Below are 27,945 nucleotides of genomic sequence, written 5' to 3' on the forward strand. Positions count from 1 at the left end.
CAACACAGCTTTATTGCAGCCTGCGTCCGTGTGTTCCGCTGCTCACGTGTCCTGATGACCATGGCAGTGCCGATGAAGGCACGATGAAGATGACGATGAAGTTGGCGATACATCACATACCCCCGTATGAGACATCATACGAGGTTATGACAAGGACACACAACTATGGGCCGTCCAGCAGGCCCGGGGTGCGCTCGAAGAGCACTAACCTCATGACCCAGTACAAACGGGTTCAACTGGGGTAGCGCAGAACAGGGTATAACCCCGGGCCGACGCTTGGCCAGCGTCACGACGCGCTAAACTGTCGTTTGCCGGAACTTTACTAAAGTTATCCATATCCAGAGGCATTTCTCATACAGGGGTATACATGAGCTACATGGCTCCTACTCCCGTAAACGCGGCCTCCCCATCACGGGGACAGAAAAGTGAAATGCTACGCTGGAATGACGAGCGGCAACGGAGCCCGCTGTGGACGAAGACGACGACGCTCGAGCCATTGCTGATGATGATAGCTTTAGCGAACTCCTACAACGACGGCACAGGGTCCGCATAAACAGCTTCGATGTAAAACACGTCATGACGCTGTCGTCGTCGTCGTGGTTTTGCGTCTGTCGTCACGCACATGCTCGCTTCAAGTACAACTGGTTGGGCCGTGAGTAGGAAAATAAGGAGTAGCTGCGCAAGAGGGACATTCTATGCACGCAGATAACCGCATATAGAGACGAAGTTGCCGCTTCCGCGATACGACGCTGCGTATGACGGCGATATATTACTACAAGTTCAACTATGCCGTTTTTGTTCCAATGTGTATTTTGACAGTGCGTGCCTGTCTAAGTTCTCCACATGACCGGCTTGTTGTATTGTGTCCGTAATCCATTTAAAATAACATGAAGAAGCAGTGATCGACGTATAACGTTCAAAGTTTTAATGTCTTCCTACTTTGTTCCCTCAACTTGAACTTCTGAATTTTTCCAGATATCGTCTTCGGGAAAGAGTCAACAAACAGAACGTACTTCGGCGTCTTGAATCGGCTGATCTGTAAAATGAGAATAGAAATAAAGGAAGATGTTGTTTGGTTAATGAAGAAGCATAATTTTGACAGTGCTGCAAGGAGATGAAAGTACGCTATCATGGTATTTCTACAGCACATATATAGTACGTTGCAATAAGCAGCAACTAAAGCATTTCTCCTGGGTCCACATGACGTGCTAGAGTTAAAGCAGATGCGCGCGCATTCACTTACGCGCGCATACACAAGCCAAATCAGCGGATTCGACGTAATACCTTTCCGTCGCAGAACATCTTGACATCTCTTTCGGTCAGGATCTTCCCTTCTTTCAAGCTAACCCAGGCGCAGATTTCTTCGCCGAACCTTTTGTCGGGTACGCCAACAACCTGTCAAAAACGCAATGGAAAAAAAAAAGACGTTCTTGAGCGCACAAAAGCGCAGTTAGTTCAAGGATTCTACGCTTGCTGAAAATTCGTAAGGGCCCGTCACCTGAACCTCTTGAATGTCCGGGTGCGTGTAGAGGAACTCCTCTATCTCGAGCGGGTAGATGTTCTCACCGCCACGGCAGATCATGTCACTGATTCGGCCACTGATGATCAGGTGGCCGTCTTCAGTCATTATCGCTTCGTCTCTGCACGAATTAATACGAAGGTTTCTATGTGACATACGTCTTTATCTTTCATATACAGCTAAAAATTATAAATGATCGCAGTTTATTTGTTTGTTTGTTCGTTTGTACAATACTACGGGCTACTGTCAAAAACCTTGGAATAATAGACAATAAACTCACATTTAGTACATTAAGACGGATATGACATTGTGAGGTTACGGCGCAACTGGCCTCTCGAATCACTTTGCGCGTATTCGCGGGCTTCTTTCACGCTCGGAAAAATGCTTCTATGCAGGACACATTTAGCAACAGAAAGCTGTATCGGGAGTTTTTTATGTCGCTCGACAGTTTTCGCATTGACACTTTTCATATAATTATGATATTTGAGAAGTTAATTAATTAATTGAGACCGATTATGTAATTGTGGAGAATGTAAGAAATAATCTGAACATCTCCAAGCGACGGCAAACAACATTACCTCGGTTCTGTCCAGCTACGTGGCATTTGCATGTTTTTAAATCTTGGTGCATGATAGTTGGGACACCCTCTATAGCTTCTACGGTTGCGCTACGCTTGAAATAAGCCGCCTTTGAAGTCTTCAGCCTAGTCACTTACCCGGTGTGATACCACTTGTCCCGCACCACATCATTCGTCATGTCGGGCTCGTTGTAGTACTCGAGGAAGACGAGATAGCCGCGTGCACACAGCTCTCCCGGTGTGCCAACAGGGACGACGTTGTTATCTCTGTCCACCACTTTCACCTGCACCGTGCACAAGAATACTGTGCACTTACGAGGCAAGATCGGCAGTTTCGTTTCTACATATAAGCATTGCTTGTGACTTTCCTTCAGATACTTCCAGCTCTTAAATTATAAGCGGGGAAGCTTGGCATTTTTCACGCTTTTTTTGTTTTGTACAGAAAGAGACTTGAATGGTTTCTTGAAAATAGTCGTAGTTACGCCCGAAAGGCGATACATTGATAGCGATACCAATGTATTAAACAACTATTAGAATTCGTAGTTCCATCGGCCGTATGAGTAGCAGTAAACGTTCGGTTATTAAATAAATTAGCAAATACGGTGTCGCGCGCGCACGGACAAGCATGAGCAGATCACACTCAACTGCCAATAGTCACTGCCGTAATGATGGCGTGACGAACGCCGGTCTCAGGGAGCGATTGCTTCGGACTGCCTCTCGCTTCAACGCGTGTCCGATACTTAAGATTGCGCGACCTCCAATAGTAGGCGCTCGGGAAGACACTGCGCGTGGTGCGACCAGCCATCTTCGGCTCGCCCTACTTTGCACCCACCGCAGATTACCTCAAGATACAGCGCAGGGTTCGCGTATGCGCTAAGCCATGTGGAAAAGCCGGTTCAGCCGCGGCCGGGGTAGAGCAGGAGACGCGCGGTCACCTCCGCCCTCCTCCCACTACCCTAGCACGCGTTTGATCACGTGACCTCTAACACTGGACCCGCGGGTGAACGGCGCGCATCAAACCATGTGCTGTTCTTCTCGGCTCACCCTCGCACGCTTTGCCACGCACCTACAGCAAACTTAGCGCGAGGAGCGGTCTTATCATACTTGGACTTTGTACAGCACCTCACGGCCACGTCAACCTCACGACGACGACAAAAACTCGCCAGGAGTGTCCATATAATTGCTATATCAATAAAGACAAAGCTACTGTTCAACTTCGTTCGATTTCTAAGCTTCGGCCTTGAATGATTCCTCGGCTTTTAAGTACGCGGCCTACAGTAACAGAGTGAAGCCGCACCGGTGTATCACTTGTTTCTTTTCGGCTTAATGGCAAATCCCTCATTGCCTGTTTTGGGAGTTCTTTGTCTATGATATATTTACTTCGCCCGCATGTGTAGGTTACAATGAAGGATTTATTTATTTAGGATAAAGATTTCAACATTAAGAAGCTATCAAAGTACTTGAGAAATAACTGATACGGTGAAGTGAGAAAGAATATGTATGTATGTATGTATGTATGTATGTATGTATGTATGTATGTATGTATGTATGTATGTATGTATGTATGTATGTATGTATGTATGTATGCATGTATGTATGTATGTATGTATGTATGCATGTATGTATGTATGTATGTATGTATGTATGTATGTATGTATGTATGTATGTATGTATGTATGTATGTATGTATGTATGCATGTATGCATGCATGCATGTATGTATGTATGTATGTATGTATGTATGTATGTATGTATGTATGTATGTATGTATGTATGTATGTAAACTCAAGATAAGCTCATTCTGTCGAGAATGAGTTTAATGGAAACTATGTAGAAGTAAGCCCAGCTACAAGCAGAGCTTACTACTTCAATTGGAGGAGAATATACACAAAGTAAAAGAAAAAAGAGAAGGTGACGCCGACTATGGTGATAACAACAACAAAGACAGGTTGCCGCACCATGTGTCAAACCTTACCTCAACGTTATCTAACGGCTTCCCGACTGTGTGAATCCACGTTTGAAGTGGTTCGTCTGGATTGGAGACCGCAATGGCTGGGCTGCATTCTGTCGAGCCGTAAAGTATCTGCAACGACAAGCTGCGATTGAAGGGACATTTCGAGCGACGGCATTATGTCGTTCTTATTTGCGTGGGTTTCATTCCCATTTATTTATCATTTAGTTAATTCAATTAGTAAGTACAAGTAATTTCCCTTATCGTGTCCCTGGCGTCTTTGCATGTTGGCTTCTTATGACATGATTAATAAAAATCGGGTCCCTCGGTTCCCTTTCCTCTCTTTATTTGCCGCAAGAACGCTGAAGCTAAAGAAACGTAATTCGAATAGGAAAACAGAGTTATCCCACGTGCAATCGCGATACCCCCTTAAAAAGGACACTAAGGAGAAACAATAAATCAGTTTAGAAAAAAAAAATTTGCACACACAGAATTCGATGAAAACTCTATTTTCGTTAATTTATATCCATAGGTTCATTATTAAACGATAAAATAAAGCTCTAAGATTCAATTTATGAATTTCACAATGATGTTCCAGCGCTGGTACGCCAGTGCGACGCTGCAAATTTCAAGATATTTTTCGTATTTTGGCCGTTGTCGCACCGTAAAAGGTATCAAAATTTGCAAAATTCAGTGTTTGGCTTTTTTTTTAGAACACAGTAAAGTCAAGCCGTGATATAAAACGAACACAGACGTAAGGAATTATTAAATGTTTCTTGCTCATATCAGCGTGTAACAAATAGATGTTTATAAAGAATGCCGGATTTAACTAATGTACTTTCGTGTCATATCCACAACGTTATAACGAGCTTAAATTGTTATGGCCTGTCTTTATTCGATAAAAGATTAACTAGCCATGATTAGGTACCGCTAAAATTCATGACGTCATTGCGAGCAGGTGTGCGTGAAGTTGAAGCCGGCATCACCACCAGCCTCTCGCTTTTGCATCTTTCTTTTTTCGGCTTACCGACTCACCTCTCACGGTAAAAATAGCGTTTTTTGGCATTACAAAAAAAAAAAAAGAATTACCAAGACGACTCAATTTTTTTTTTACTCTTTAGTGTCACTGTTGTTTCCTTTCTCCGAACGTGCTTATCAGATTCCTGTCAAAAACGTCATGAACACGCGTGCGTAAACCCACCAGGAAAGTACTTGGCACACATTGATAAATAAAGTAAATATTAAAAAAACGATACCGCCTTCTTTTGTTGAGCAAACAGCACTGTACCCTGAAAAATGTAATATTATATACCACGTGTCCCAGCTAATGTTAGCCAAGGTGTTGAATAAAAAAAGAAGACACGGTGCAAGGTAAAATTTTATAAAAATTATTGTTCGTTTGTACCAAGTGTGAATATCTAACACCGTAGGTGTTATAACCGTATCTCGCACCATGTTTTCTGCTTCCGTCTTCTTATTTTAACAGTTTCGCTAACATTAGCTGGGACAGCCTATATACCGAAGGTGCAGACCGGCAAAGCATAAAGCACCACGTACGTGAAGTCGTTTCGTATTCAGCCGCTCAATAGAATTCTTGATCACTTCCGGTGGGCAAGGGGCGCCACCAATAGCACCTGAAATGCAGCCGGTTAGTGCTGTATGTATTGCCCTCAAATGTCATCGTCAGGTGGTGCTCTAGGTGCCTCTAGTCTCCAGTCGCAGTCATTCTCCATTGAGCACAATAACACCACACGACGGGCCTTAGCCTGGTTAGCAACTTTCGTGTGCGTGCGTGCGCGCGTGAGTTAGGCCGCTGACCAAGTTACGAAGTTGACCAAGTTAGGCCGCTGACGGCCACGCTCTGATACAGGGTATGAAATTACTCTTTGATAGATTAGGTTCTTCAGCGCCATCACTCCAGAATGACGAGCGATATAATTTGCGTTAGCAAGCAAGCGCGATTTGATGATCGTCACTCGCCACATTTAACCACTGTGCTTTCAATAGTCTCCTTTGCCATGCGCTGCGAATGCAGTGATGAATGCTTACGAGCGACATCCACTAAGAACAATTTAGGGCAAAGCGCCGCCACTATAACTATTGTTTGGCTTGCTCACTCACAAAAAAAAAAAAAGAAAAAAATGTGCACTCACTCTGAGCAACACGAAGCTGCACATATTTCCGCGACCGAGTGATGAGTAATGTAACTGATGAATTTCCGGCATGTCGTGTATTTGCGTGAACAAATACGTTTATTTATTCCCCCACTAATGAGAGAGAGGTGACCCACGACCGTTTCAGAAGGGTTCAAAGAAAGCGCAATCAAAGTTCAAGTACGTGACGTAAAAAACAAAAGATGTGTTGAGACTATTGTTTCTTCATTAGTATATTATCGGACGCCTGAACTGTACCTTCTGCAAGACTACCATTTCAACATGATCCTTGACACAGGACGTCAAAAGTCGTCGTGAGTCCTCGTGAGTCGCAACACTGATTGGGAAAAAGCTCGATGTGCTCAAGCTAAGAAGTTATTCGCGGATTTCTTGCCTAGCACAAACGCACAATCTGAAGGTTGCAGACAAATGTCAAAGACTCTTACAAAAAACGAAGTTGTTGCTGCCTTTGACAGTATTAAAAGTCAGTATTGCAACGTCACCGCACCTTTTTCCGTTAAAAAACGACGTACAAAAGGTGGAATTCCTTACAGCGCGGGAATACGATAAAACCTTGAAAAAGGAACTCTAAAATCACCATCATAATTAGGTATAATGCAGGAAAAATGTATATTTTATTGACTCCAAATTATCCTGATCATCGATACTCGAACCAACTACCAACATGCTTTCAGACCTCATCACAGAGGAGCTACACGGTTTCCCTATAGTATAGCTTCCTGAAATGCGTTTTCTTCCTTAAGCACGTTCATTTAATTTACTAACTAACCACTCTTACTCACTCACTCACTCACTCACTCACTCACTCACTCACTCACTCACTCACTCACTCACTCACTCACTCACTCACTCACTCACTCACTCACTCACTCACACTCACTCACACTCACTCACTCACTCACTCACTCACTCACTCACTCACTCACTCACTCACTCACTCACTCACTTACTCACTCACTCACTGTCATTGTCACTGAGACCGTAGGTATAAGCTGTTGTACACAGGTCAGCAGATCCGGCCAAATACTCTTCGTCTTAGCCTTGTCTGAAATATAATTCTACCTGTATTTGATGTCCAGGCCTTGCTCTGGTTTTTCATGTTTACGAAGGTTTTTCTTAAAACTGGTACAAATACATTTGTAAGCATGTTACTGAGTCGTATCTATAATACACGATTTGTATTGTTGGTATTTAGCGACACGTATCTAAGACACTTGCTTTACCTTTGCGGAGTGACGAAACGTCGTAATTTGCATCCAGATGCTTCATTAATTCGATGTACATAGTTGGAGTTCCGTATAGTACGGTGCACCTGCAGCAAGAAAAAAAGAATGCGGAAACAATCGGCGATTATTGTCAATGCAAGCCAACAGCCGAACGCTTCTAGAAAGCCATTCTCCTTATTAATCAATAAATCAATTTATTATTATTAGAAATGAAGGTTTCTCTTGAAGTGATGACATTTAGGTAGCGTGTGTTGTTTCATTGTGTCATTCTGTCGAAAACAGAGCCGCTAACCAGTAATTGTAGTTTAGATGGCTATACATATTATAAGCCCATTCGACGCATGTGTATTGTTTCAAGCGGCGTAAGCTCCGCCGGCGTGGAAGGCGACATGCCACGCTCCTGCTGCGCCAACGAAGCCCTTCCCACGAGGAATATGGCCCATACACCATGGGCACACGGGGCACTCCCCAAGGAGCGGTCTTGTCGCCACTCCTTTTCAACATTGCCATGATGCAGCTTCCACAACAATTGGCCCGGGTGGAAGGCATCCAACACGCACTTTACGCGGATGACATAACAATTTGGACTACCGAAGGGAGCGTTGGGGAAATGGAGGACCGCCTCCAGCGGGCCGCCTCCATCGTCGATAGCTATGCTATCCACTGTGGTCTCCAATGCGCTCCTGCGAAATCGGAACTTCTTCACATTAAAACCAATCCCAAAGACAACACGAATTTGCGTCTCTTTCTGATGGGAGGTCCTATTAGAGAGGTCGAGGGGATCCGGATCCTGGGTCTGTTCATCCATCACAGACTCAGCCCGGAATCCACTATCGACAAACTCAAACGCATAGGCGAACAGGTCGGACGTATGATCCACCGCGTTTCCAACAAACGCGGCGGGTTGCGGGGCAGGGACGCGCTTCGGCTCGCCCATGCCTTCGTAACCAGCAGGATCCTATACTCCGTACCCTACCTTCGAACTACAAAGAAACACGATGAACGCATCGACGCCATCATAAGGAAGGTTACAAAGCGAGCTTTAGACCTCCCGGTGGCTACCTGCAACGCTAAGTTGTTGGCTCTAGGTGTGCTTAACTCCTACCAGGAGTTAAAGGAGGCCCACCTTGTAAACCAATACACGCGACTCTCGCAGACGGTGTCCGGGCGCCACTTGCTAGACCGCTTGCACATACAACACGAGTGCATTCCAGAGGAGACATGCAGGCTTCCGGAGCTCTGGCGTCACAAGCTCTGGGTCCCTCCACTCCCGCGCAACATGGACACGCAGACACATGAAGGCAGACGAAAGGCGCGCGCTCGGGCTCTCGAACACCAATATGGATTAAAGCAGGGTGTATACTACGTTGATGTGGCAGGGCCGTCGCCCACTGGATTCTACACGGCTGCCGTAGTTCACCAGGACCAACGAGTTAACGGACTTTCCTACCGCGCTTTCAACTCCGCGCAGGCCGAGGAAGTTGCTATAGCACTTGCCGCCTCGGACCCGAATTCGAAGGTAATCATCACAGATTCGCGCAGAGCCTGTGAGCACTACCTGGCGGGCGAGGTATCACCTTTAGCCTACCGCATTTTACAGCGAGCCGTGAGGGAATCGGACCCCTCACCCAAACGCATTATTTGGACTCCGGGCCACCAGGGCCTTAGAGGTAACGAGGCTGCGGACGCGGCCGCCCGAGCGCTTACCCACCGGGCACCTCAACCAGACTCTTCCGGCTCAGAGATTAGACAACCGCTTCTGCGGTTCAGGGAAATTCTGGCAGACTATTGCGAACGTCATCGGCTTTTCCCGGTCCCTGCTAAGGGCCTGAGTAAGGCCGATGAACGAACACTGCGGCGCCTGCAGACAAACACCCTGTTGTGTCCTGCAATAGCAAAACATTTTGACCCAAAAGTTGATGGGCGATGCCCTCACTGTGGGGAAGTCTCCGATAACTTTCACATGGTGTGGGCGTGTCAGATGAATCCGTCCCTTCCCCCCAACCCTTCCCCCACTAGAGAGGCATGGGAGGCAGCCCTACTCAATTGCTCGGCGCTGGAGTCCCAAAGGGCTCTAGTCCTAAGGGCGCGGGTAGCAGCTTCGTCCAGTGGGGTCCCAGACTAAGGACTCCACCTATGTAAAGGGCCATGTTTGGCCTGCAAACTCTCAATCCGTTGAATAAACGTTTTTCATCCATCCGAACCGCCACGGGTGGAGAGGGCGGCAAGAGAAGAGGGGGTCCGTCCTCCCCGAGCACTCCACCACAGCTTCTAAACCTTCAGACGCCCCACAGCTCTCGTGCGAGAGCACTTGCGTTTCGAAGTGCTGCAATATTGGCAATACGTCGGTGTACGTTGGCCCTGGTTTTAGTGCCACTTCAGCAGGAGGGTGAGCTTTGTTATAACAAGTCCCCGCTTAGCCGTGTAGCGCCCATATATGTTTACCGGCGTTAAAGACACTGGAGTTTGAAACTTAGAGTCCACCTCCCCATCCAGAGATTCAGAGCAGCACGGACGCAACAAAAGCTAGACGTTCCTGAGTGAAAAAATTATGGGGTTTTACGTGCCAAAACCACTTTCTGATTATGAGGCACGCCGTAGTGGAGGACTCCGGAGATTTCGGCCACCTGGGATACTTTAACGTGCATCTAAATCTAAGTACACGCGTGTTTTCGCATTTCGCCCCCATCGGAATGCGGCCGCCGTGGCCGGGATTCGATCTCGCGACCTCGTGCTCAGCAGCTCCACACCATAGCCACTGAGCAACCACGGCGGGTGTTCTTGAGTTAGCAGCGGTCACGCTCACAGTACCTTTGTTTCTCGGTAAATTTTGTGCGCGGCCGTTACACATAGAAATGCGAAGAATTCGACCCGGCCACCTTTGTTCCGTTATGGCCTGGAGGCTGGCGAAAGTGTTGAATCCGGGTGCCGGCATCACGATGGTGGCACCGAACGCAGCTGCCGCCATAGTGCCGATGACGCAGCCGAAGCAATGGATTAAGGGAACGTTCAGACAGATGATTTCGTCCTAGAAAAAAAAAAAAAGAAATGATAAGTAGTAGCTTTAGCTCGGGAGCTACTGTCTACGGATAACTTGTTTTTCTCGACAAAACACTTCACCGAATTGAATGAGCTTCGTCGCATTTAGAAGAAAAGGTTAGAGCGTAGTGACTGTAAATCGTAATTTTTATTGGGGGAGTCAATTGTTTTATAAGAATGGTTGAAAATCGCAAAAATAAGAAAAATATAACAAGCTTGGAGGACGCTAAAGCTTCGCCTTTAAGGGTGGAGCGCCACAGCGTTCATCAGCACTAATCTCTAACACACTTCATTAAATTAAAGGCAACAACCCACTCACTAGGTCCCCCTAGATTCCACACCTAGCGTCCGCGGCTACTAAGACAGACCTCAGATGTCAGCTGGAAAAGGGGGTTTGTGTCTGAGTTGCCGCGTAACAGAATTACGTTAGTTCAATTAGTTCAGCAACGCCTATGCGCCACGTGGGGGGCCTGCCTGGTTCGGGAGGCCTGGTTCAGGATGATTTTTCTCTAACCGACAACGCCACCGATGTCGACGCGACACCGGATTTTCTGCGACGCGGGGCCCTGAAAACTATCGTGTTAATAATGACACTATCAAGTTTACTACTTTGTAACTCAACAATGAAAAATCATGTCAAAATGATGCAAACTGCACCTAATAGTGCATCTGAAACGGACAAAATTGATATAAATATGCGCCGTTCTGAACAATGTACCAGTAATGTGGAAGTGGTATGTTTGCAAAACACTTGTAAGTAGTGTTACAAATTCAGGAAGCTGGAAGTTAGCATACCAAATTTGAACACTTTAGCTGCTTTAGCAGAACAAATCTACAGAATAGCGATATCTGCTTTTCCAGCAGAGTTATGTATTTGTAAACTTTGTGCTTGTATTTTTTGTGAAACTTACTAATTTTCGCCATTAATAGCCAACAAGTGCACGCCTTAAATCAACATTATGCTTGTTACAGGCACTAGAATTTAACTTTCTCTCTCAAATGCAGCAAGTTTCATTCAAATCGTTCCAGGGGTTATCACATAAAAGAATGTCTGCGTTTTTACATGTATTTGAATAGGCGGCATCAGACTTGGCCCCGTGCTAAAGCTTCCTCTAAGGACTGTAACACTGAAAGCTCTGAGAAACAATCTCAGAAACAGCATTGAAAACGCGGTTTGATGGGTGAATAAAGGTAATACGAAGTAATATCCTGTATGGATAAAGAAATCAATATTTGCGTTTAGAGCTCAACTCATAATTTGCTTAATTGAGCTCGATTTCAGAAAGAATTATCCACTGTGAAATTTCTTGAAAGGGCTTGCAATACCACAACGGGGATATGCCAGTAAAAATATTTTACTGTAGGAAAGCAGCTATATTGACATGAAAAGTAATTGAAAACTAAAGAAAGACGTTAGGATTACTGTATGCCTAGTGCCGACTGCTTTTCATCGCACGTGAAAAATTTGTTACCACAAATAACGTAACGAGGACACAACAGATCCACATGTTTTACCTTGTAACAAGATAGAAGAGTTCTAGAAGAGCTAGTCGGCTTAGTTAAAGCTGCGTAGGCTCGTACACTTCGAACATCACATTGAGATTCTGACAATTGTTCCATATGTGTCACAACCTTGTCCAGATTACACAGTAAATGGAGATCATTATCTGAGATTACCCTCTAGACTAGCTACGTATCTACACAATGTACCTTAGACTAACCATAACGAACACGTGTTAGGAAGTGTCCGTCCTCGAAGAGTTGAGAATTTCTTTTAAGAAGGCTTACTGGGGGTCACCTGTGTATTGCAATCCGCGACTTTCGTGTGACTGTTTTTGACTGTCAGTCACACCTTCTCTCGCTCCACGCTGACTGTCTTGACTATGGTGCGTTTTCACTTTTGCTCACCTGCTCATGGAATCCCATCGCACGTCCCAACGAGTTGGAGTTGTTGACTATATTGAAGTGCGACAGCAAGGCAGCTTTAGGTTTCCCTGTGGTACCCTGAGAAATGGCATAGAAAAATCAGACAAAAAGAAAACGCATTCACTAGTTATAAACCGCGACGGTAGCTCGGAGTCACCACTAGAACCGATTAAAGCAAGAATACCACTGCTTTCAGAAGAACAGAAGATTTTTCTTGCAGCGCTAAGAATATCATACGGCTCAGTAGAGGACGACAAAGCTTTCTTACTTTTAGTCACTGAAAAACAACCAGAGTGATCAATTAACTACAGTTGATAATTTAATATGGTGCGAAGGTGTACTTGCAAATAATATTCTCATAAAAACTGCTGTACTAAAAGAATTGACTTACTTACGGAAGTAAACTGCACGTTAACGGGTGCGTCGAAACGAATCTGGGATGCTATCCTATCAAGGGCAGCATAATCTTCCGTAGTTGTTTGCGCCAGAAGGTCGTCGTATGTTATTGTGCCCCTGCATAAATATCACATGGCAATATCTTAGAAGTTTAAGTGTCTGGATTAATATTTAACGCAACAGAGAAAGAGTAATTTGCAACACGGTTGGACTGAAGCCCCGATCTGTAAAGCAATTCGCGCGGTCAATTCACGCGCTCTCGGTGCATAATAGGTTGAAAAATCGCAAATTAGGGCTCATTGTTACTCCGTAGTAGTTGACCAAGCGTACAAGAAGCGCAAGTACTGCCCAAGATACAAAGTGTTCTATTACAGTGTCCAGTCGGCTAATATAAAATATCATCAAGCTTTAACTAATAATTTTCAAGTTACGTTTCTAATTCGCCAGGCTATGCTTTACATTCTACGTTACTTATTGCCTTCATCACTGCTACGTTTTGTGAGGCACGCATGATTTTCTGGTGCTTCAGGGTCCACCTCAAGAGAGCACTTTGTCCGAGCACGTCTCTTGCATGCTGTCCTTGAGTGACTGAATAAACACTTCCCTTGTGTTTTTTTGTACGCAGTCGGCGAATACGAAAAAATAGGGGTTCTTTATACGCAAACTGCGTTATAGTGATAGCTATGCGCAAAATGTATTATTTTGTGATTAGGGTCCTTCCAGCCCAAGTGGTCCAGCGTTATTTTCGACTTCTTCAAGTTCAGACGAAAAAAAAAAATCTGACGAGTTTATGGCAGTATGAAACCACTTATAGCTACTTATTTTCTTTTAGAAAATTTGCATGCTTTTGGCGCAGCTCTAAAGATAGGGCTTATTCCTATTCCCAGTTAAAAAAAAGAAAGTAAGTTTTTTTTTTTAAAAAACTAAATAATACAGGCATGGTGTTTCAAAGGTGTTTTTAGCATCTCAAGGAGTCTAAGAAGAAAAGTAAATCGTATTTAAAATAATTCGGTATTTCGGCATTTTATAGCTCCGAAAGAAATGCTAAATGTCACTGTTTTCACGTTTTGTTTTAAAGCTAGCGGTAACAATGCAGGGAAAAAATCATCACGTGCGCTGCGTAAGCCCTATAAGCAAGGCTATGTTACTGATATGACATGCTGTAACCGGCGACGCAGCTTTGAACACTTGAATTTGGCGGTAACTGCATTACAACGGCCGAAGTTAAAGAAAATTATGGGGTTTTACGTGCCAACGCCACTTTCTGATTATGAGGCACGCCGTAGTGGAGGACTCCGGAAATTTCCACCACCTGAGGTTCTTTAACGTACACCTAAATCTAAGTACACGGGTGTTTTCGCGTTTCGCCCCCATCGAAATGCGGCCACCGTGGCCGGGATTTGATCCCGCGACCTAGTGCTCAGCAGCCCAACACCATAGCCACTGAGCAACCACGGCGGGTAATGGCCGAAGTTGTGCCCCAACGCGGCCTTGAGACCGGCTGCATTTTCATTCGCCATAGCTCGCGCCCCTACTGCGAGCTGGCGTAACACGGACCTCGAGATCGTAGTAACAGCATGCGAATTTTATACGAGGAAGCTTAAAAGAAAAAACCTATCGGAAATAACCAGACGCAGAGGTCTTCAAAGTGTGTGGGCTTGCAGTGAGGAACAATTAGTGACGTAAAGTGGAAGACCGTAAGTAATGCATCATACTTACGGTTTCGATTCACCTCCAAGCAAGATAACGTGTTTCAAGCGCGGCAGCCTGAAAATAGAAGAGAAAGAAAAAAGAAAGCAGTAATAATATTATGGAAAACGTGTTGATTACTACGAATCAGAACATTCGGGAACGGAAGGGGCATACATGTACAGTTCCCTCACCGTGCAATAGTACCACTATTGACCGTTCACGCCCTTCATCCTGAGCCAATTAGGTAAGATAACTTAATGAAAGCTGAAAGTCTCAGCCCTCCTACACGCATGGCTTGCTACCTCGTTTGCACGGCATGCAACGACCATTAATATCTTCAGTCCCTCGGCGCCTTTTTTTTTTTTTCTTTACGGAGACGATTGCTTTCTCACTTACATAAAGATGCTGCCTTCAGCATTTGACAGCGGAAGTCGAACAAGAAAATGCATCTTTGGTAACATAGCAGTCTGCATTAAGAACCGACTTGAACCTGCCGCGGTGACTTAGTAGTTATGGTGTTGTGCTGCTAAGCACGAGGTCGCGGGATGACATCCTGGACGCGGCGGCCACGTTTTGATGGGGACGAACTGCAAAAACGCCCCTGTGCTGTGCATTGGGGGCACGTTAAAGATCCCCTGGTGGCGAACCAGTGGCCTCGATAGCGCTCAGTCTGTTCTTATCGCGTGCTCGCCACCAGAGTTTGCTCGCTGACAGCTTTGACGTCATCGAACCCGCAGTACCTTTGATTATGTCTTACTTTTTTCGTGTTACATTGCAAAACTTCTCTTGTTCAAAGTAAATATCTGTGAGCTGTTTGTGAAATGCTTGGCGGGGGGGACACTATAGCAGACTGTTTTCCACAGCCTATACGTCAGACTATGAGGAATCTGATAGGTGGCGGAATTTTTGAATGCGCAGAGTAGCATACCCTGCATGCCCGGGCCCCACCGGCAGAAGGTGACTCGATTCGTGATTACGTACGCTTGCTCTAAATGCTGGTGCGAGATTTAAAAGAAATCTGGTCTACAGAAGTATCTATAAATACAAAGAAAGCTTTGGGTACAACGTCCATTTGACTTTACCTCGCACACTTGAGTTCACCTGGCTTGCATCGCTCCAGTTCAGGCGCAATCTGCAGCATCATCGCGTAGTATTCCTGGCGGGCGAACTTGTTCGAAAGGATCAGTGCTTCGCAGTCCACCTGCACCGTGCTTAGTTAGCCTAAAACGCTCATGTTCCTTGTTTTACGCGCACACACACACAAAAAATAAGTGATAAATATTGATCAGGAGCAACCAATCAAGAAGGCAGAAATGGAGAGGGGATCGAAACACGTCGTAGTGCTTCGATCACATATGATTTATTTTAGCCTATTGCGTATGGTACGTTTTGTTTTTACCGTGCACGTACACCCAAGTGCGGGTTCTCAACTTTATCAAAAAACTCAATTAAAACCCGCGCCTACCTACGCGTTGGCAAATGGTGTCATTGTCAGAGTCATTAGTCATTACATTTTCATACGCTGAGTGGCTTGTGCACAAATTAACGCATGAAAAGGTTTAACTATTTCCTTGTCGTTTTTCTTCCGAGCAAGCTCCTCACTTGTAATATCTGCATTTTCTCAGCAACGTTCTAAAAATTTCCAGTACGCGTAGTGACGGTACATTCGTTACATGTACACTTGCAGAGACCGAGTGGTCAGAGATCGAGTGGTCATAACGTACAGCGTCAGAATTTCACGCCATGGGAGACACAAAATAAAAACTCACAAGCTTTAGGCAGTGCTCCATCTCCGGCACCTGATACCAAGTGTTGACATTTACCTGCATGAACAGAACAGTACGGTAAGACAGAGCGTGCTTACAGAGGTACAATATATATATATATATATATATATATATATATATATATATTTGGTCATAAATGAATTGGTTCTATCGCAAGCATTTGTTCTTCGCGGCGATGGCGTTCCAAGTGCACTCTCGCCTTGCGTAATGTCTGTTATGTAACTGCCACTATAGCTTTTTTTTATTCGGTTTCTGGAAATACAGTCGTAGCAGTGTGGCGAAGACCAGTACCGCCGACGTATAGTTTGTTCATATTCCAAACGCGTTTGCTGTAAATGAGTGGCTGTGGCGCTGTGCACCACTGAGAACGAGGCCGCAGGTTCGATCCCCGGTCGGGAGGCATTCCGATGGAGGAGTGCGAACGCGAACGTGCGTTCCCCACGTTCTCCATGTTCCCCATGAACTTACAGAAAAAAATAAGTGGAATAGAGCGGAATATGTTGCTGGGCGAGTTGGTTAAAAAAAAAAAAAAAAGCCACAGGCATACGCGGAACACCCAGCACAGTCACAGCTTCAGCAGGAGCAGCGGCTCCGTACGAGCTCCATTTTCGGCAGAACACGCTAGAGGGTCTTCGCGGCGAAGTCTCTTTGCGTCGTTTTCACGAGAAGGATCTGAACTGTCCACCCGGTGTCGACGGCGAACTACGGCTTGTGCTGCTCCCTGCACAGCGGTCTGCGGAGCCCGGCGTTGCCTGGCGTACGCCTGCAGCCGCACGCGCACCTCTCTACGATTCGCTTCTTCAGCCTCGGTTCGTACCTTGAGAGGAGGCACCACAAAGTGTACCGAAGAGTGATGGCAGATATCCAGACGACACGGCGCACATGTCGCATCCCATGACCCGTGGCACGATACAATGCTGTTGTTGATGACGATCATAATGCTGATGATTTATCGGCATTCCCTTTGAATACGGGGCTGTGACTAATAGTCACTTGCTCGAGTTAACCAGGTTCAACTACATGCAACATGCAACTGTTACATGCAACTGCTACATGTTGCGACACCTGGTGAAATACGACGCAAAAGTTTGCACGTATACAGGGTAGCCAGCCGGTCTGAGAACTGGCTAACATGCCTGTTTTTCCGTCTATTTCTCCTCCTCCTTTTTGCACGTATCGACCTACGCGGCGCGCATGTCACATGGCATGACAAGTGACATGGACTCGATGCTGATGACGCTGCTGCTGCTGCTGTTGATGATGATGATGATCCGTTGACATCCCTTTTGGAACTGGGCCGTGAAAAACAGTCACCTAACCTGCTTGATTTAATCAGGTGTGACATATAATCAGGTGTGACAAGTGCTTGTGAAATGCTTGTGATCACTATATAAGAGTGTTGTCCACAGCCTATAGGTGAAATTATGAGAAATGTGATAAATAAAATATTTTGTGCATTTTTTTTTTAAATTGCGGTTTCCATCGTCGTGTTTGTTTGCGAACTATTGAATAGATGAAATATGTCACTTGAGCTATCATCGTTATTCATTCATTTAACAATATAGCGTTGGTGAGAATCCGGCCACATACTGTACTTGGCCATATTTTCAAGGTGTAATAAATAAATACATAAATAAATAAGCGACGAATAAAGGGATACAAAACTCAAGTTGCGCTTAAGTGGTTCGTGATCTGATAAACGTGACTCGCAAAGTCCCCGAGATCGACCACTCGACGCGACGGGTCATAAGAAATGAACGCTATCGAGCCAAAAGAACCATTGCCGTGTTGCTATACCGGCGTCACGTATACGAAATTTGTCTTTCCATCGCGGATCGTTACGTGACTCACAAGGACGAGGCCAGCCTTGGCCGTTGCAAACTGCACGACGGGCCACTCGTATATGTTAGACGCTACGAGGCCAACCATGGATCCCAGCGGTAGCCCGAGAGAAACCAGGGCGGCAGCCAGGTGATCGATCTGGAAAAAAAAAAAAAGACGGGACAAAGGTGGATCACGTTCTTTTCTTTCTAATGTTTTTTGTTGTTTGTTTTTCGAACTAGTTTAATCATTTACCCTCCCATGAATCACTCTGCCTCATTCTGCGTACGGCATAACAATTGAAGTGACCTGCAAAAGACTTCCCAACATGGGTAAAATATACATAGGTAGGATAACGTTTTGGTGCAGGAGTTGGAACGGTCGGAACCATCAAAGAAACCGTTTTGCGCCGCAATAAAGCCAGCGCTAAAAGACTGTGCACCTATTGACTATTTCAGTGCGTCTTCAAAGTGTTTCTGCGTTCATCTCGTCGCATATATGTCGTGACCGTCTTGAGGATCGATCAGCAGCGCGCTGCACTGCTCATACGTACCAGACGTCCACTACAGCGTGTCTGCGAGATGCGCGTATATGAAATACCATTAAAGAACCGATTAAGGGATATGGAAGCGGCTGTACGGCTGTTTTCGTATAGCGCGGCTATTTCAGGCGTATAAAGTGTGTGTGACGAAAAAAAAAAGGGAACGACTCCTTTCTTGTTCGGAGCTCCCTTTTTGCATCATGCCTCTTCTCGACTATACGGGATTTCGTCGAATCCTGGATTTCATAAAGCATACGCGTGCTCATGCACCTAGATGCGCAAACGGTTTCCACTTGAAGCTCACCCGTTCCGCTACGCCATGTGAAGCCAGGCGACGCTTTCCGCGCTCGAAAAGCACAAGCCTCATGACCCACTACAAACGGGCCCCACTGGGCTAGTGCAGAGTAGGGTATAACCCCGGGTCGACGCTTGGCCAGTGTCACGACGCGTTAAACCGTCGTTTGCCGGCACTTTATTAAAGTTATCCCTATCCTGACGGATTTAGGCCGGATCTGTAATTCTTTCCTTTCCTTGCCGCTAGAAATGGGCTCATTTTCTGGGCTATTAAGTTTTACCATTTTATTTCAGGACGTAGTATGGGCAACGTATACTGTGATGCATAAAATCATATTCCGATCGGCGATGCTTTGAACGAACGTACGACAGTAATAATTTCTCAGACAATTCGTCAAAATTCTTATGTGAAACTTCAAAGAATCACCTCGAGAAACACTAACGAAAGTAATAATCTGATATTTTTTTATTGTAAGCAGTGAGAGTAAAGAAAAGCTTAAATATACAAAATATGCACCTGTTTCCTAGTTCCCAACTTCTGTAAATCAGATCAAGGAAAAAAAATTATTCTCACGATTATTTGGCGTAGATACTATAGCCATAGTGATGCCTACGCTATATGAGAGAAAGCCGGAACTTTGCAAATGAGAAAACGGGTAAGTTTCTATTGCACAGGGAGCATTTCTTTTTACACACTGCACGAGGCACCTGGTTTTCTTTTTTACTGCATTCTTTAGTCTCGCGAAGCGACGGTTGTCAGGCCAGAGAACATGTATAAGTACATGTATAAGTTTCTTCGTACTTGATTATTGCGTTCGATTAGCGCTTCTGTGCAAGCCAGGTGGTCTAGTGTTCGTGCAACTGGCGATGGAGCCTCCACATACTTTGTTCGGTTCCCGTACAGTTGTGCACAGTAATGTGGAGTGTTGCACAATATTGCACAGTAATGAATAAGGGCACTTGCCAAGGCGGTGTTCAGAATGTAATAGATTAGACAGCTAGACAAGTTTCGGCCGGAGATTGGTCTGAAATCGGCTGCGTGCTCTTGCGCGAGTGAAAACCTTACGCTAACCCTAAATCACGACGGAAGGATTATTCGTACTAATATGCATACATACTCTGTCGAAGCTTGGATAGAAAAAATGAACATGGTGGAAAAGAAAGCAACTCAAGGTGGGACGAGAATGATTGTGCATTTTATAAAGAGCTACCATAATTACATGATAATGAGATATTCATTTATTGTACAGTCAGTAATGCAAGCGTCAGCGAACTTGCCGCAATTTCCTTCTTTCCTTCACTCCTCTCTCTCCCTGTGATCTTTGTTTTCCCCTTTCCCATTCCCCGGTGTAGGGTAGCCAACCGGACGTTATTCTGGTTAACCTCCTTGCCTTCTACTTTTCTCTTTCCTCCTCCAGTAATGCTACGTCTCTTCATTAACAATATTGAATCACCCGCTCGAATTACATGCACAGGTTAATTATTTGGCACAAGCATTGCAACAAGAAAAAAATATCTTTCGAAATTACTACAGAAACGCCCCACTTCAAACGTCCCGTCAAACAAGGTAATGCCTTCACCAAAGCAGTCGTCTAAAGCGATACATTTCTCGCAGAAGTGAAGTGGGTGTACTTTAGGAAAGCAGGATGTTCGATTTACTCAATGCTTCATGTTCGTTGTCTATTCCTAGCAACCACAGCATAGTAATGGCAAAAGTAAGTCGAGTCCACAAACGTGTACACCGTGACTGAAGGGGATGTACGCGACCGATGATGCTGTGAAAAACCACAGACGGGCGTTTTCAAAGCTCGAACACTCGCACAGTCACTCATGCTCGTTAACCTCCGCGGTTCAGCCGAAGCTGGACAGCAGAAACGCTTCACTGCTTGCAGCTGCGGTAAGGGCCGGATACGCGGATGATAACTTCCTGAAGCTATTGATGAGTCTCCGACGCGATTTATCTTACGTAGACGCAGGGCACAGGGCACGCGGCTATATAGTGCGCCGTCTCGTACGAGCGCTTCGTATCACACCGGCATGATTATTTGAGCCACGTTGCAGCTTTGTACGCGAGTGCGAAAGATGGCGCTCGTACGAATCATCACAGTTTGTCAACTATGTAGGCGGCGTTTCACGTCCGGAATGTCCAGAACTCGCTTTCTTTATTTGTGTTTATGTGCGCTATATATTGTGTGTCGTGCTCTTTTCTTTTTTTCGTTTTCTGTGGGTAATGAAGTTCGTTTAATACTGCCCTATCTCTTCGTGTGCACTATTTCATATGCGTATGTTCGTCATCTGTGCACCTGCTCATACCAGAATGCAGCGCGGCCTCGTGTATGTGTTTCAAACTCTGCATACTAGTGTATGTGGAGACTCAGTGTGGTGCAACTTGTCCTAAACCTTTATATCTACATGTTCGCGTTTGTACAATTAAGGCCGTATACGCTCTAGATCTCTTGACCCTATGACGTTGTTTCTTACAATACTATCAAAATAAATATTGTTGGTATTATGCGAAAATGGGTAGCCATCACCATTATAAGGTAAATGCATATTTTTCTTTTATTTCCAATAAAAAAATTTCAGGTGGCGCAAGTTATTCTCGAACTCTTCCCTACGTACGGTGTCCCTCATAATCCATTGTGCTGTTTCGAGAGATCAAACGCCACAACTTTTTTTTTCAGATATCAACTTTCTTTTTACTGCTTTGGGTCGTCATTTTCATGCCCCTTTGTAGCGCAGCTACGGAGGATGCTCGCTTAAAAGCACCCAGAATGAGCGAAATCAGTTCGAACCGACTCGATTGCAAGCACGTTTTGGAACTAGTGTCGCGATATGTTTTCATCTGACAGTCTGCGTATGGAACGGACGTCGAGTAGTGCTCACTTGGGTCGACGCGAGTCCTTCCCCTTTGACAACTTGTTTTTTACTGAATATGTTAAATGTACCTCAAAACCTATTTCTCTGTGTTTTATTTTTCGAGTAACTTAGAGCAACGAAGTTTTTGTTGATTATCTTTTGAGGGTGTATGACTTTGCGTGTGCATGGCCGTCACGAAATAACAGGTGCGGCGAAAAAGCACGTAAAGTCATTTTCACTTGTCTGTCTGGCCACCTAACACGTGGCTACAAAGACAAAAATGAAAATGGAGGCAGCTGGCGTTGTTTAATAAGCTCGAGCAATCGAGAACAGGCGAAAAACGGCGCAATCACGGCTCGTGGCTCCGTCTATAAAGTCCAAATTACCGTAACGTCCACCTTTTAGCAGTTCCGTTTAATGCTAGAGCCGTTGTTTTATGACTGTTGTATTTCAAAATTCATGCTGTGGATGTTATACGGATTAAAATATGACATTTTAAAAATATTTTTTCGAGTGTTAACGCTCTTGGTTTCACGTTCTGAAACTGTTGTATTGTGTATGGCTATGGATCCGCCTTAATACGGCTCAGCTAAGTTCCTTGTTATGATATAAAAATGGTCTTCGATTTACAGAGGCTACGCGCGCAATTTATACAAGAGATGTCTTAAATATAACGATTTTCTAAATATGCCAAAACATTGGGATATGTAAGTTCGTTTGTCTTCCTTTCTTTCAAAAGTGAGTTAGCATAAAATACTAAGTCAATGTAGCTGAAAGAGTAAAAAATTTGTTTCTAAGGGTGCAGAGATGATGATGGAAATTTAGCTCTCAGGAACAGGTGGCAACTAAGATGCCGCCTGCGGTAGTTTCATTGAACATACAAAATATTTTTTTCTCTTGATCTTGCCATCTTCTTTGCAATCATTTCTAGTCATATTTCCTGGCGAAGTTACCATTCGTTCCCCGCACTTTTATCGGAGCAGGAGTGCTGGTCTCGCCATAGTTTCGAGCGGGCGCCCTGCCTGTCAATTTTCCAACAAACTTTATTTTACTTGCGGATACATGGACAACTGATTGTCTGCGGGAACTGAGAACACCGGAGGACGAGATTAGGATCACAATATTCAAACACACTTGAATGAATTCAAAACCGTGCAGCTCGGTTTGCTTATTGCGAATATCCTGATGTAATGTCAGCGTTCTCGAACTTAATTCAACAAATCTAGAATGGCGACGTCATATCTCTAGACTGTAGCTTTTTCGCAAACGCTGTCACTCGCCAGTGGGAATTCCAGCTACAGTGCCAGCTCATCGCCTTGGCCGTCCGCCATTAAACCATGGTGAAACCGTGTATCCTCCCCGGAGGCAGACAACTGCCAACCAACGCTAAATATTTTAAATGCAAATCTGAGTGACAACTGTCACTCGAGCCGACGCAGTTCTACGCCGGACACCACTGCGACCTGCATCATTTCAAGGCTGTCCCCGAGTCACTGTTTCACCAAAGTCGCCCCATCCCTCATGTAATATTTCATCTCCGCCGCCTTGAGGTACAATAAATAAATAAATAAATAAATAAATAAATAAATAAATAAATAAATAAATAAATAAATAAATGTTGCATTTGAAAGCTTCTGTAAGCATGTTCACCTACGTCGCGCTTGAACTGCACGTAAGTTTTGGAGATCCCTTGGTGACAGGACACTATGGCCACGTTGTCTCCCTTGGTGTCGGCAGCCCTGTCGATCACCTGGCCCGCAGTCAGAGGCAGCAGCGGAACACCGCCCGCGCCGTGGTAGTAGCTGAGGCGAGACGCCTCCCGCCTGACGGCAGACGGTGTCATTTAGCTTCCATGCATCACAAGGCGCGTACAAAAATGACCAGATTACTTAACACCTTAATCTAAACGAAGAATACCGCTGAGCTCCAGAGTAATTAAGGGAGGGCGCTGTACAGCAAGGCCCTAAACTGGTCAAATTTGGGATCACCACATTTCTGGCGATGCGTTTAGAAGAATTAACTAATGGGATCATCAGGCGATACCCGACCCTCGGCGCACATTATTTTTAAATTATCGTAGGAAAATGCTGCGCTAACTTGGACGAAAAGGACATCACGCAAGAAGGCACTCGTACCATGTGTCTCGCTGCGCGGTGTGACTTTTTTTTTTCATTCTTGCAGTAATTTCTAGCTGTGATAATAACGAACCAACTAGTACCACGAGACCTACCACTGAAGCACCGTGTTACGTTTCATTGGATGAGTATCGCTACGACGTCACCTAATGGCCGGTTGAACGGTTTGAACTCACATGCTCCACGAATATATAGGGTGTCCCAGGCAACGTTAGCCAAGCTGTTCAAGATCAAAAACAACGAAAAAAAAAGGATTGAAAAAGCATGGTGCCAGATTCGATTTTAAGACCTACGATTCTCGGTCATCAAAACTATGACGACCGAGCGCCGTAGGTCTTATAATTGTGTCATACATCGTGTTCTTTAGATATCTCTCTTCATTGAATAGCTTGGCTACGTTAGCTGGGGCACACGGTATAGTTGCAGACACCTAAATATGATTAGTGGACGACAGTGACGGCAGTGCACTCTTACAAAGCACTTTCATTATTAATGCAGTTCATTTTTGCGTGTAGGGTGCTCTGCGATTCATAATGTTCAATCTCTGAATGGACGGCTAGTTGCTCTGTCACAGCCTTCTTTTATTTTTTTGGCTCTGCAGTAATTTGGACTCAGGCCGAGTTCGCCAGTGAGCCTAGCTTGAGCTTCTCTGCACAGAACCCGAGTTGTGCTTAAATTATAAGTGCTTCTGAACTTCTCGCTTTAGCCGAGTCAGTTGTAAATTTCTTCAATTGCCTGTTTCGGTGTTTTGGCGTTCTTAACTGTCACTCTCTTTATCTTAAAAAAAATCATTATGACGCACATTAACACATTCACCCGTATTTTTACGTGATGAAATCCTTGTGACCCTGGTTCGGATTCGGATGTTAGATTCTGGTCAAAAGCAAGGTGGACTATCCAGAGGTTATCATTGCTTAGCACATTGTGTTGTACTATAATATAATCAATGACAGCAAGCAGGTCTTGAACATTTGTTTTCGGCTTTTTTGATAGCCACCTCTTAAACGTGCAGGAAAATGTATAGCAGAAAATGTACGTTTAATTCAAACGAAGAAGATTATTGTGTACATTTCTGGAATCGGACAATTCGTTCGTTCTGGGCTGTACTTTCGGCCTTTAGAAAGCCATACGCTTTACGGACTGTAATTATTTGGTAACCCTGCCGAGTTTATAACCCAATAGCGTAATGCAACGAACGAGGCAGGCGTAGAGTAAACTTGCAGTAACTCCGCACGAAGCAATGTTACGCCGAACTTGGCAGAAAAGTAGACATTAAGCGGCGTATTCATGCAGACGCTCGTTGTCGAGCAAACGTCTCTTGCTCCAATTTCGTCTCGGCCGCTGGAAATCATGCGGCGTGATCTTAACTCCACTGGACACTAATGCCAGAAATCGCAAGGAGCATTGCACTTACTGTGCACCACGAAAGAAAAAAAAAAGTCATAGCATTCACGTGACGCCTCGCTGTAAAAAGACCGCTTCTGATCAGCCGCCGTCTGCAGGCTGCGAGTCGTTCAGACGTGACTTTGCAATCTGACACCGAAGCAACTGACCATCGTTTTCGAAAGCGACGTAGATAAAGGAAATCTCACCGCAACACATGACGAATCCCTATCAGGTTACGCGGGCTCCGCCGCTCCACGGCGAGCGAGAGCGTTCCCGCAGCCCGCCGGCAACACCGTCGAAGCATCGCGATGTCTGTGGTCGGCCGCACAGAGCTCGATGATATTCGATAAGCTCGGCGGCAAACGCCGCAGTGGTGCGAGTGCAATGCCTCGAAAGTGAGAACTTCCCTCGACGCGTGCAGGTTCGAGCGAGGGCAGGACTGTTCTGGAAAGCCGCACAGCGAGCCGAACGTGCGCCGAGGGCAACAGCTGTCCTCGTTGATGCGACGTTCCTCTTTTGTTCTTTTTGCCAAATTCTGACGATTCCGAATAACGCTGTCCGCAGGCATGTTGGCCGGCGTGTCGCTAAGCTTCCATCGAATGGCAGTTGGGTTTTCGAAATGATGCGTGCTAGGAGTCCCGGCGGCGCCGTGGAATTTCCTACAAAAATCGCTAAAGAGAAATCTGGTGCCGGTGTTCGCGCGGGTCGCAAGTGCGGTGGTTCATGCAGGCAGCGATGGAAGGATAGGCGGCACACGGAATTTCCTAAGCTTCGTGTTTCCGGGGCTTCAAACGGCTTTGCGACTTTGGAAAATTTCTCATCTTCAATAACATCACGAATTGTAAATTCACCAATTCGCAATGTGTATACATTTGCGCAAATACTTTATTGTCTTGTCTTGAGAAAACTGATTGGTTGGAAATTTAGAAAAAAAAATGAAAAGCGGGAGGGGGGGGAGGGGGATAAAGAAAACGCCACAAGAACGCCTGAAGACATAAGTACGAATATTACACAGATGCATGCACTATAGTATTACCATCGTTCTCCTGGTAGCTGCGAATACACCTGGCAGCAATGCTTTCATAGAATCCTATACGTTCTAAACATGGCGGTTCATCGGCAGTTCATGAGGCTTAGCGTCATCTGTGTGACTAGGGAACACATACGGTGGAACAGAAAACCAAGTGACGCTGTATCCGCTAAGAGAAGAAAAAAATGGTGACGTCATTTTAGTGGTTAAAGGCGCAAACACACACACACATATGATATATATATATATATATATATATATATATATATATATATATATATATATATATATATATATATATATACAAACACACACACACAGCCGCCGTGGTTGCTCACTGGCTACTATGGTGTTGGGCTGCCGAGCACGAGGTCGCGGGATCGAATACCAGCCGCGGCGGCCGCATTTCGATGGGGGCGAAATGCGAAAATATCCGTGTACTTAGATTTAGGTGCACGTTAAAAAACCCCAGGTGTTCGAAATTTCCGAAGTTCTCCACTACGGCGTGTCTCATAATCAGAAAGTGGTTTTGGCACGTTAAACCCCATAATAATAATAATAATAATAATAATAATAATAATAATAATAATAATAATAATAATATTCCTGCCATTAGGACGGTATTTTCAGAGGTCCTGCAATTCGGCGCGATGACCGCTTTTAGCGCACAAAGCGATGCAACTAAACGCCAGCCGTACGTGTGTCGCAATCACACGCATGTACGGAGTTCTTTGCGGGCTGAAGAAAGCCATCGGTGTTAAGCGCTGGTCGGGTCGTCGCCAACCCCGTCGGCCAGCGCAGCGGCACGGAGGAAACTTAAGATGATCTGGCGGTTCTAACTGACCTTTCACTGTTGACTGTACACTGTATCCACGAGGAAGCAGACCTTGCAAGCGCGACACCAGGACACCTCAGGCAAATTTTGACGAGCAAATCAGTACTACATATGAAGGGGTGGTATAGCAACGGATGAACTTTGTTAGCGCGCCTTTCTGAATACTGAACGAACTGCATCGCCTTGCATTTCAACTGATAGCGGCGTGAACACCCCCTTTAGCGGGCACTGAAAAGAGGTATTCATTCTTAAACAGAAACTGAAATAATCAATTTCTTTCCTCGCCACACGTACATAAAGTTAAACAGATTTATTTTCTTTGAATAAATTCTAGCTGTCTCTTGTTTTTTAATGAAAAAAGAAAGGGTTTCCTTTCATTAACACTCTTTGTTCCCTCCTCACCCAGTCACGCTTGAATCGCTGCTTCCGCAACCGCCCTTGCTGGTGCCGATGATAATTGGCTTTGGACTGCTTTTTGCCCGAAGCTTCGCGACCCATTCTAATCGACCTTGGTAGCTGCACAATCGCAGTGCCAGACTTTACTGCAGTATAATTTTTTTTTTGTCAGGAACAGTGGTAGTGGAACCACCAAGGCTTGCGTAAGCCCTCCCTAGAGCACGTTTAAAACAGCTTGCACCCACCGTATCATATAACTTAGTGGCTATAGCGTTGCGCTGTACAGCTATATAGCGCTGCTGAGGTCGAGGTCGCGCGATACCGGCAAAGGCGGCTACATTTCTATGCGCACAAAATGAAAA

General features: G+C 45.1%; 2 protein-coding genes across 3 annotated transcripts; one reads left to right on the forward strand and one right to left on the reverse strand.

Moving 5' to 3' along the window:
- Window positions 1-904: 904 nt before the first annotated feature.
- On the reverse strand, window positions 905-27,795 carry LOC126521802 (medium-chain acyl-CoA ligase ACSF2, mitochondrial-like). 2 transcript variants are annotated; one of them, XM_050170498.3, is made up of 16 exons: window positions 27,197-27,795; window positions 23,456-23,624; window positions 18,138-18,266; window positions 16,269-16,322; window positions 15,582-15,700; window positions 14,527-14,574; window positions 12,807-12,924; window positions 12,394-12,489; window positions 10,326-10,474; window positions 7,444-7,532; window positions 5,604-5,680; window positions 4,071-4,178; window positions 2,235-2,380; window positions 1,499-1,640; window positions 1,285-1,395; window positions 905-1,036 (listed from the first exon to the last, which is right to left on the reverse strand). In XM_050170498.3, the coding sequence occupies exons 1-16, from the start codon at window positions 27,364-27,366 to the stop codon at window positions 917-919; spliced, it is 1,845 nt and encodes a 614-aa protein (XP_050026455.3). In that variant the 5' UTR covers window positions 27,367-27,795; the 3' UTR covers window positions 905-916. The 2 variants fall into 2 exon arrangements, with proteins under 2 accessions (XP_050026455.3, XP_054922086.2); XM_055066111.2 differs by lacking the exon at window positions 27,197-27,795 and having other exon boundaries at window positions 23,452-23,541.
- LOC140218950 (uncharacterized) lies at window positions 7,889-9,640 on the forward strand. Its single transcript, XM_072288677.1, has one exon. It carries the CDS (start codon window positions 7,895-7,897, stop codon window positions 9,569-9,571), a length of 1,677 nt encoding a protein of 558 aa, XP_072144778.1. The 5' UTR covers window positions 7,889-7,894; the 3' UTR covers window positions 9,572-9,640.
- Window positions 27,796-27,945: the final 150 nt, after the last annotated feature.

This window comes from Dermacentor andersoni, chromosome 6, assembly GCF_023375885.2.
Source record: "Dermacentor andersoni chromosome 6, qqDerAnde1_hic_scaffold, whole genome shotgun sequence".
NCBI classification, from domain to species: domain Eukaryota; kingdom Metazoa; phylum Arthropoda; class Arachnida; order Ixodida; family Ixodidae; genus Dermacentor; species Dermacentor andersoni.

Excerpts from the sequence above, each read along its gene's own strand:
- LOC140218950 (XM_072288677.1), top strand. The coding sequence starts at position 7,895 with ATGGGCACACGGGGCACTCCCCAAGGAGCGGTCTTGTCGCCACTCCTT.
- LOC126521802 (XM_050170498.3), bottom strand. The coding sequence starts at position 27,366 with ATGCAGTTCGTTCAGTATTCAGAAAGGCGCGCTAACAAAGTTCATCCG. Across the intron at positions 2,381-4,070 it reads AGCCGTTAGATAACGTTGAG|GTGAAAGTGGTGGACAGAGA; the intron begins GTAAGGTTTGAC and ends TGCACGGTGCAG. Across the intron at positions 1,641-2,234 it reads GACAAGTGGTATCACACCGG|AGACGAAGCGATAATGACTG; the intron begins GTAAGTGACTAG and ends TAATTCGTGCAG.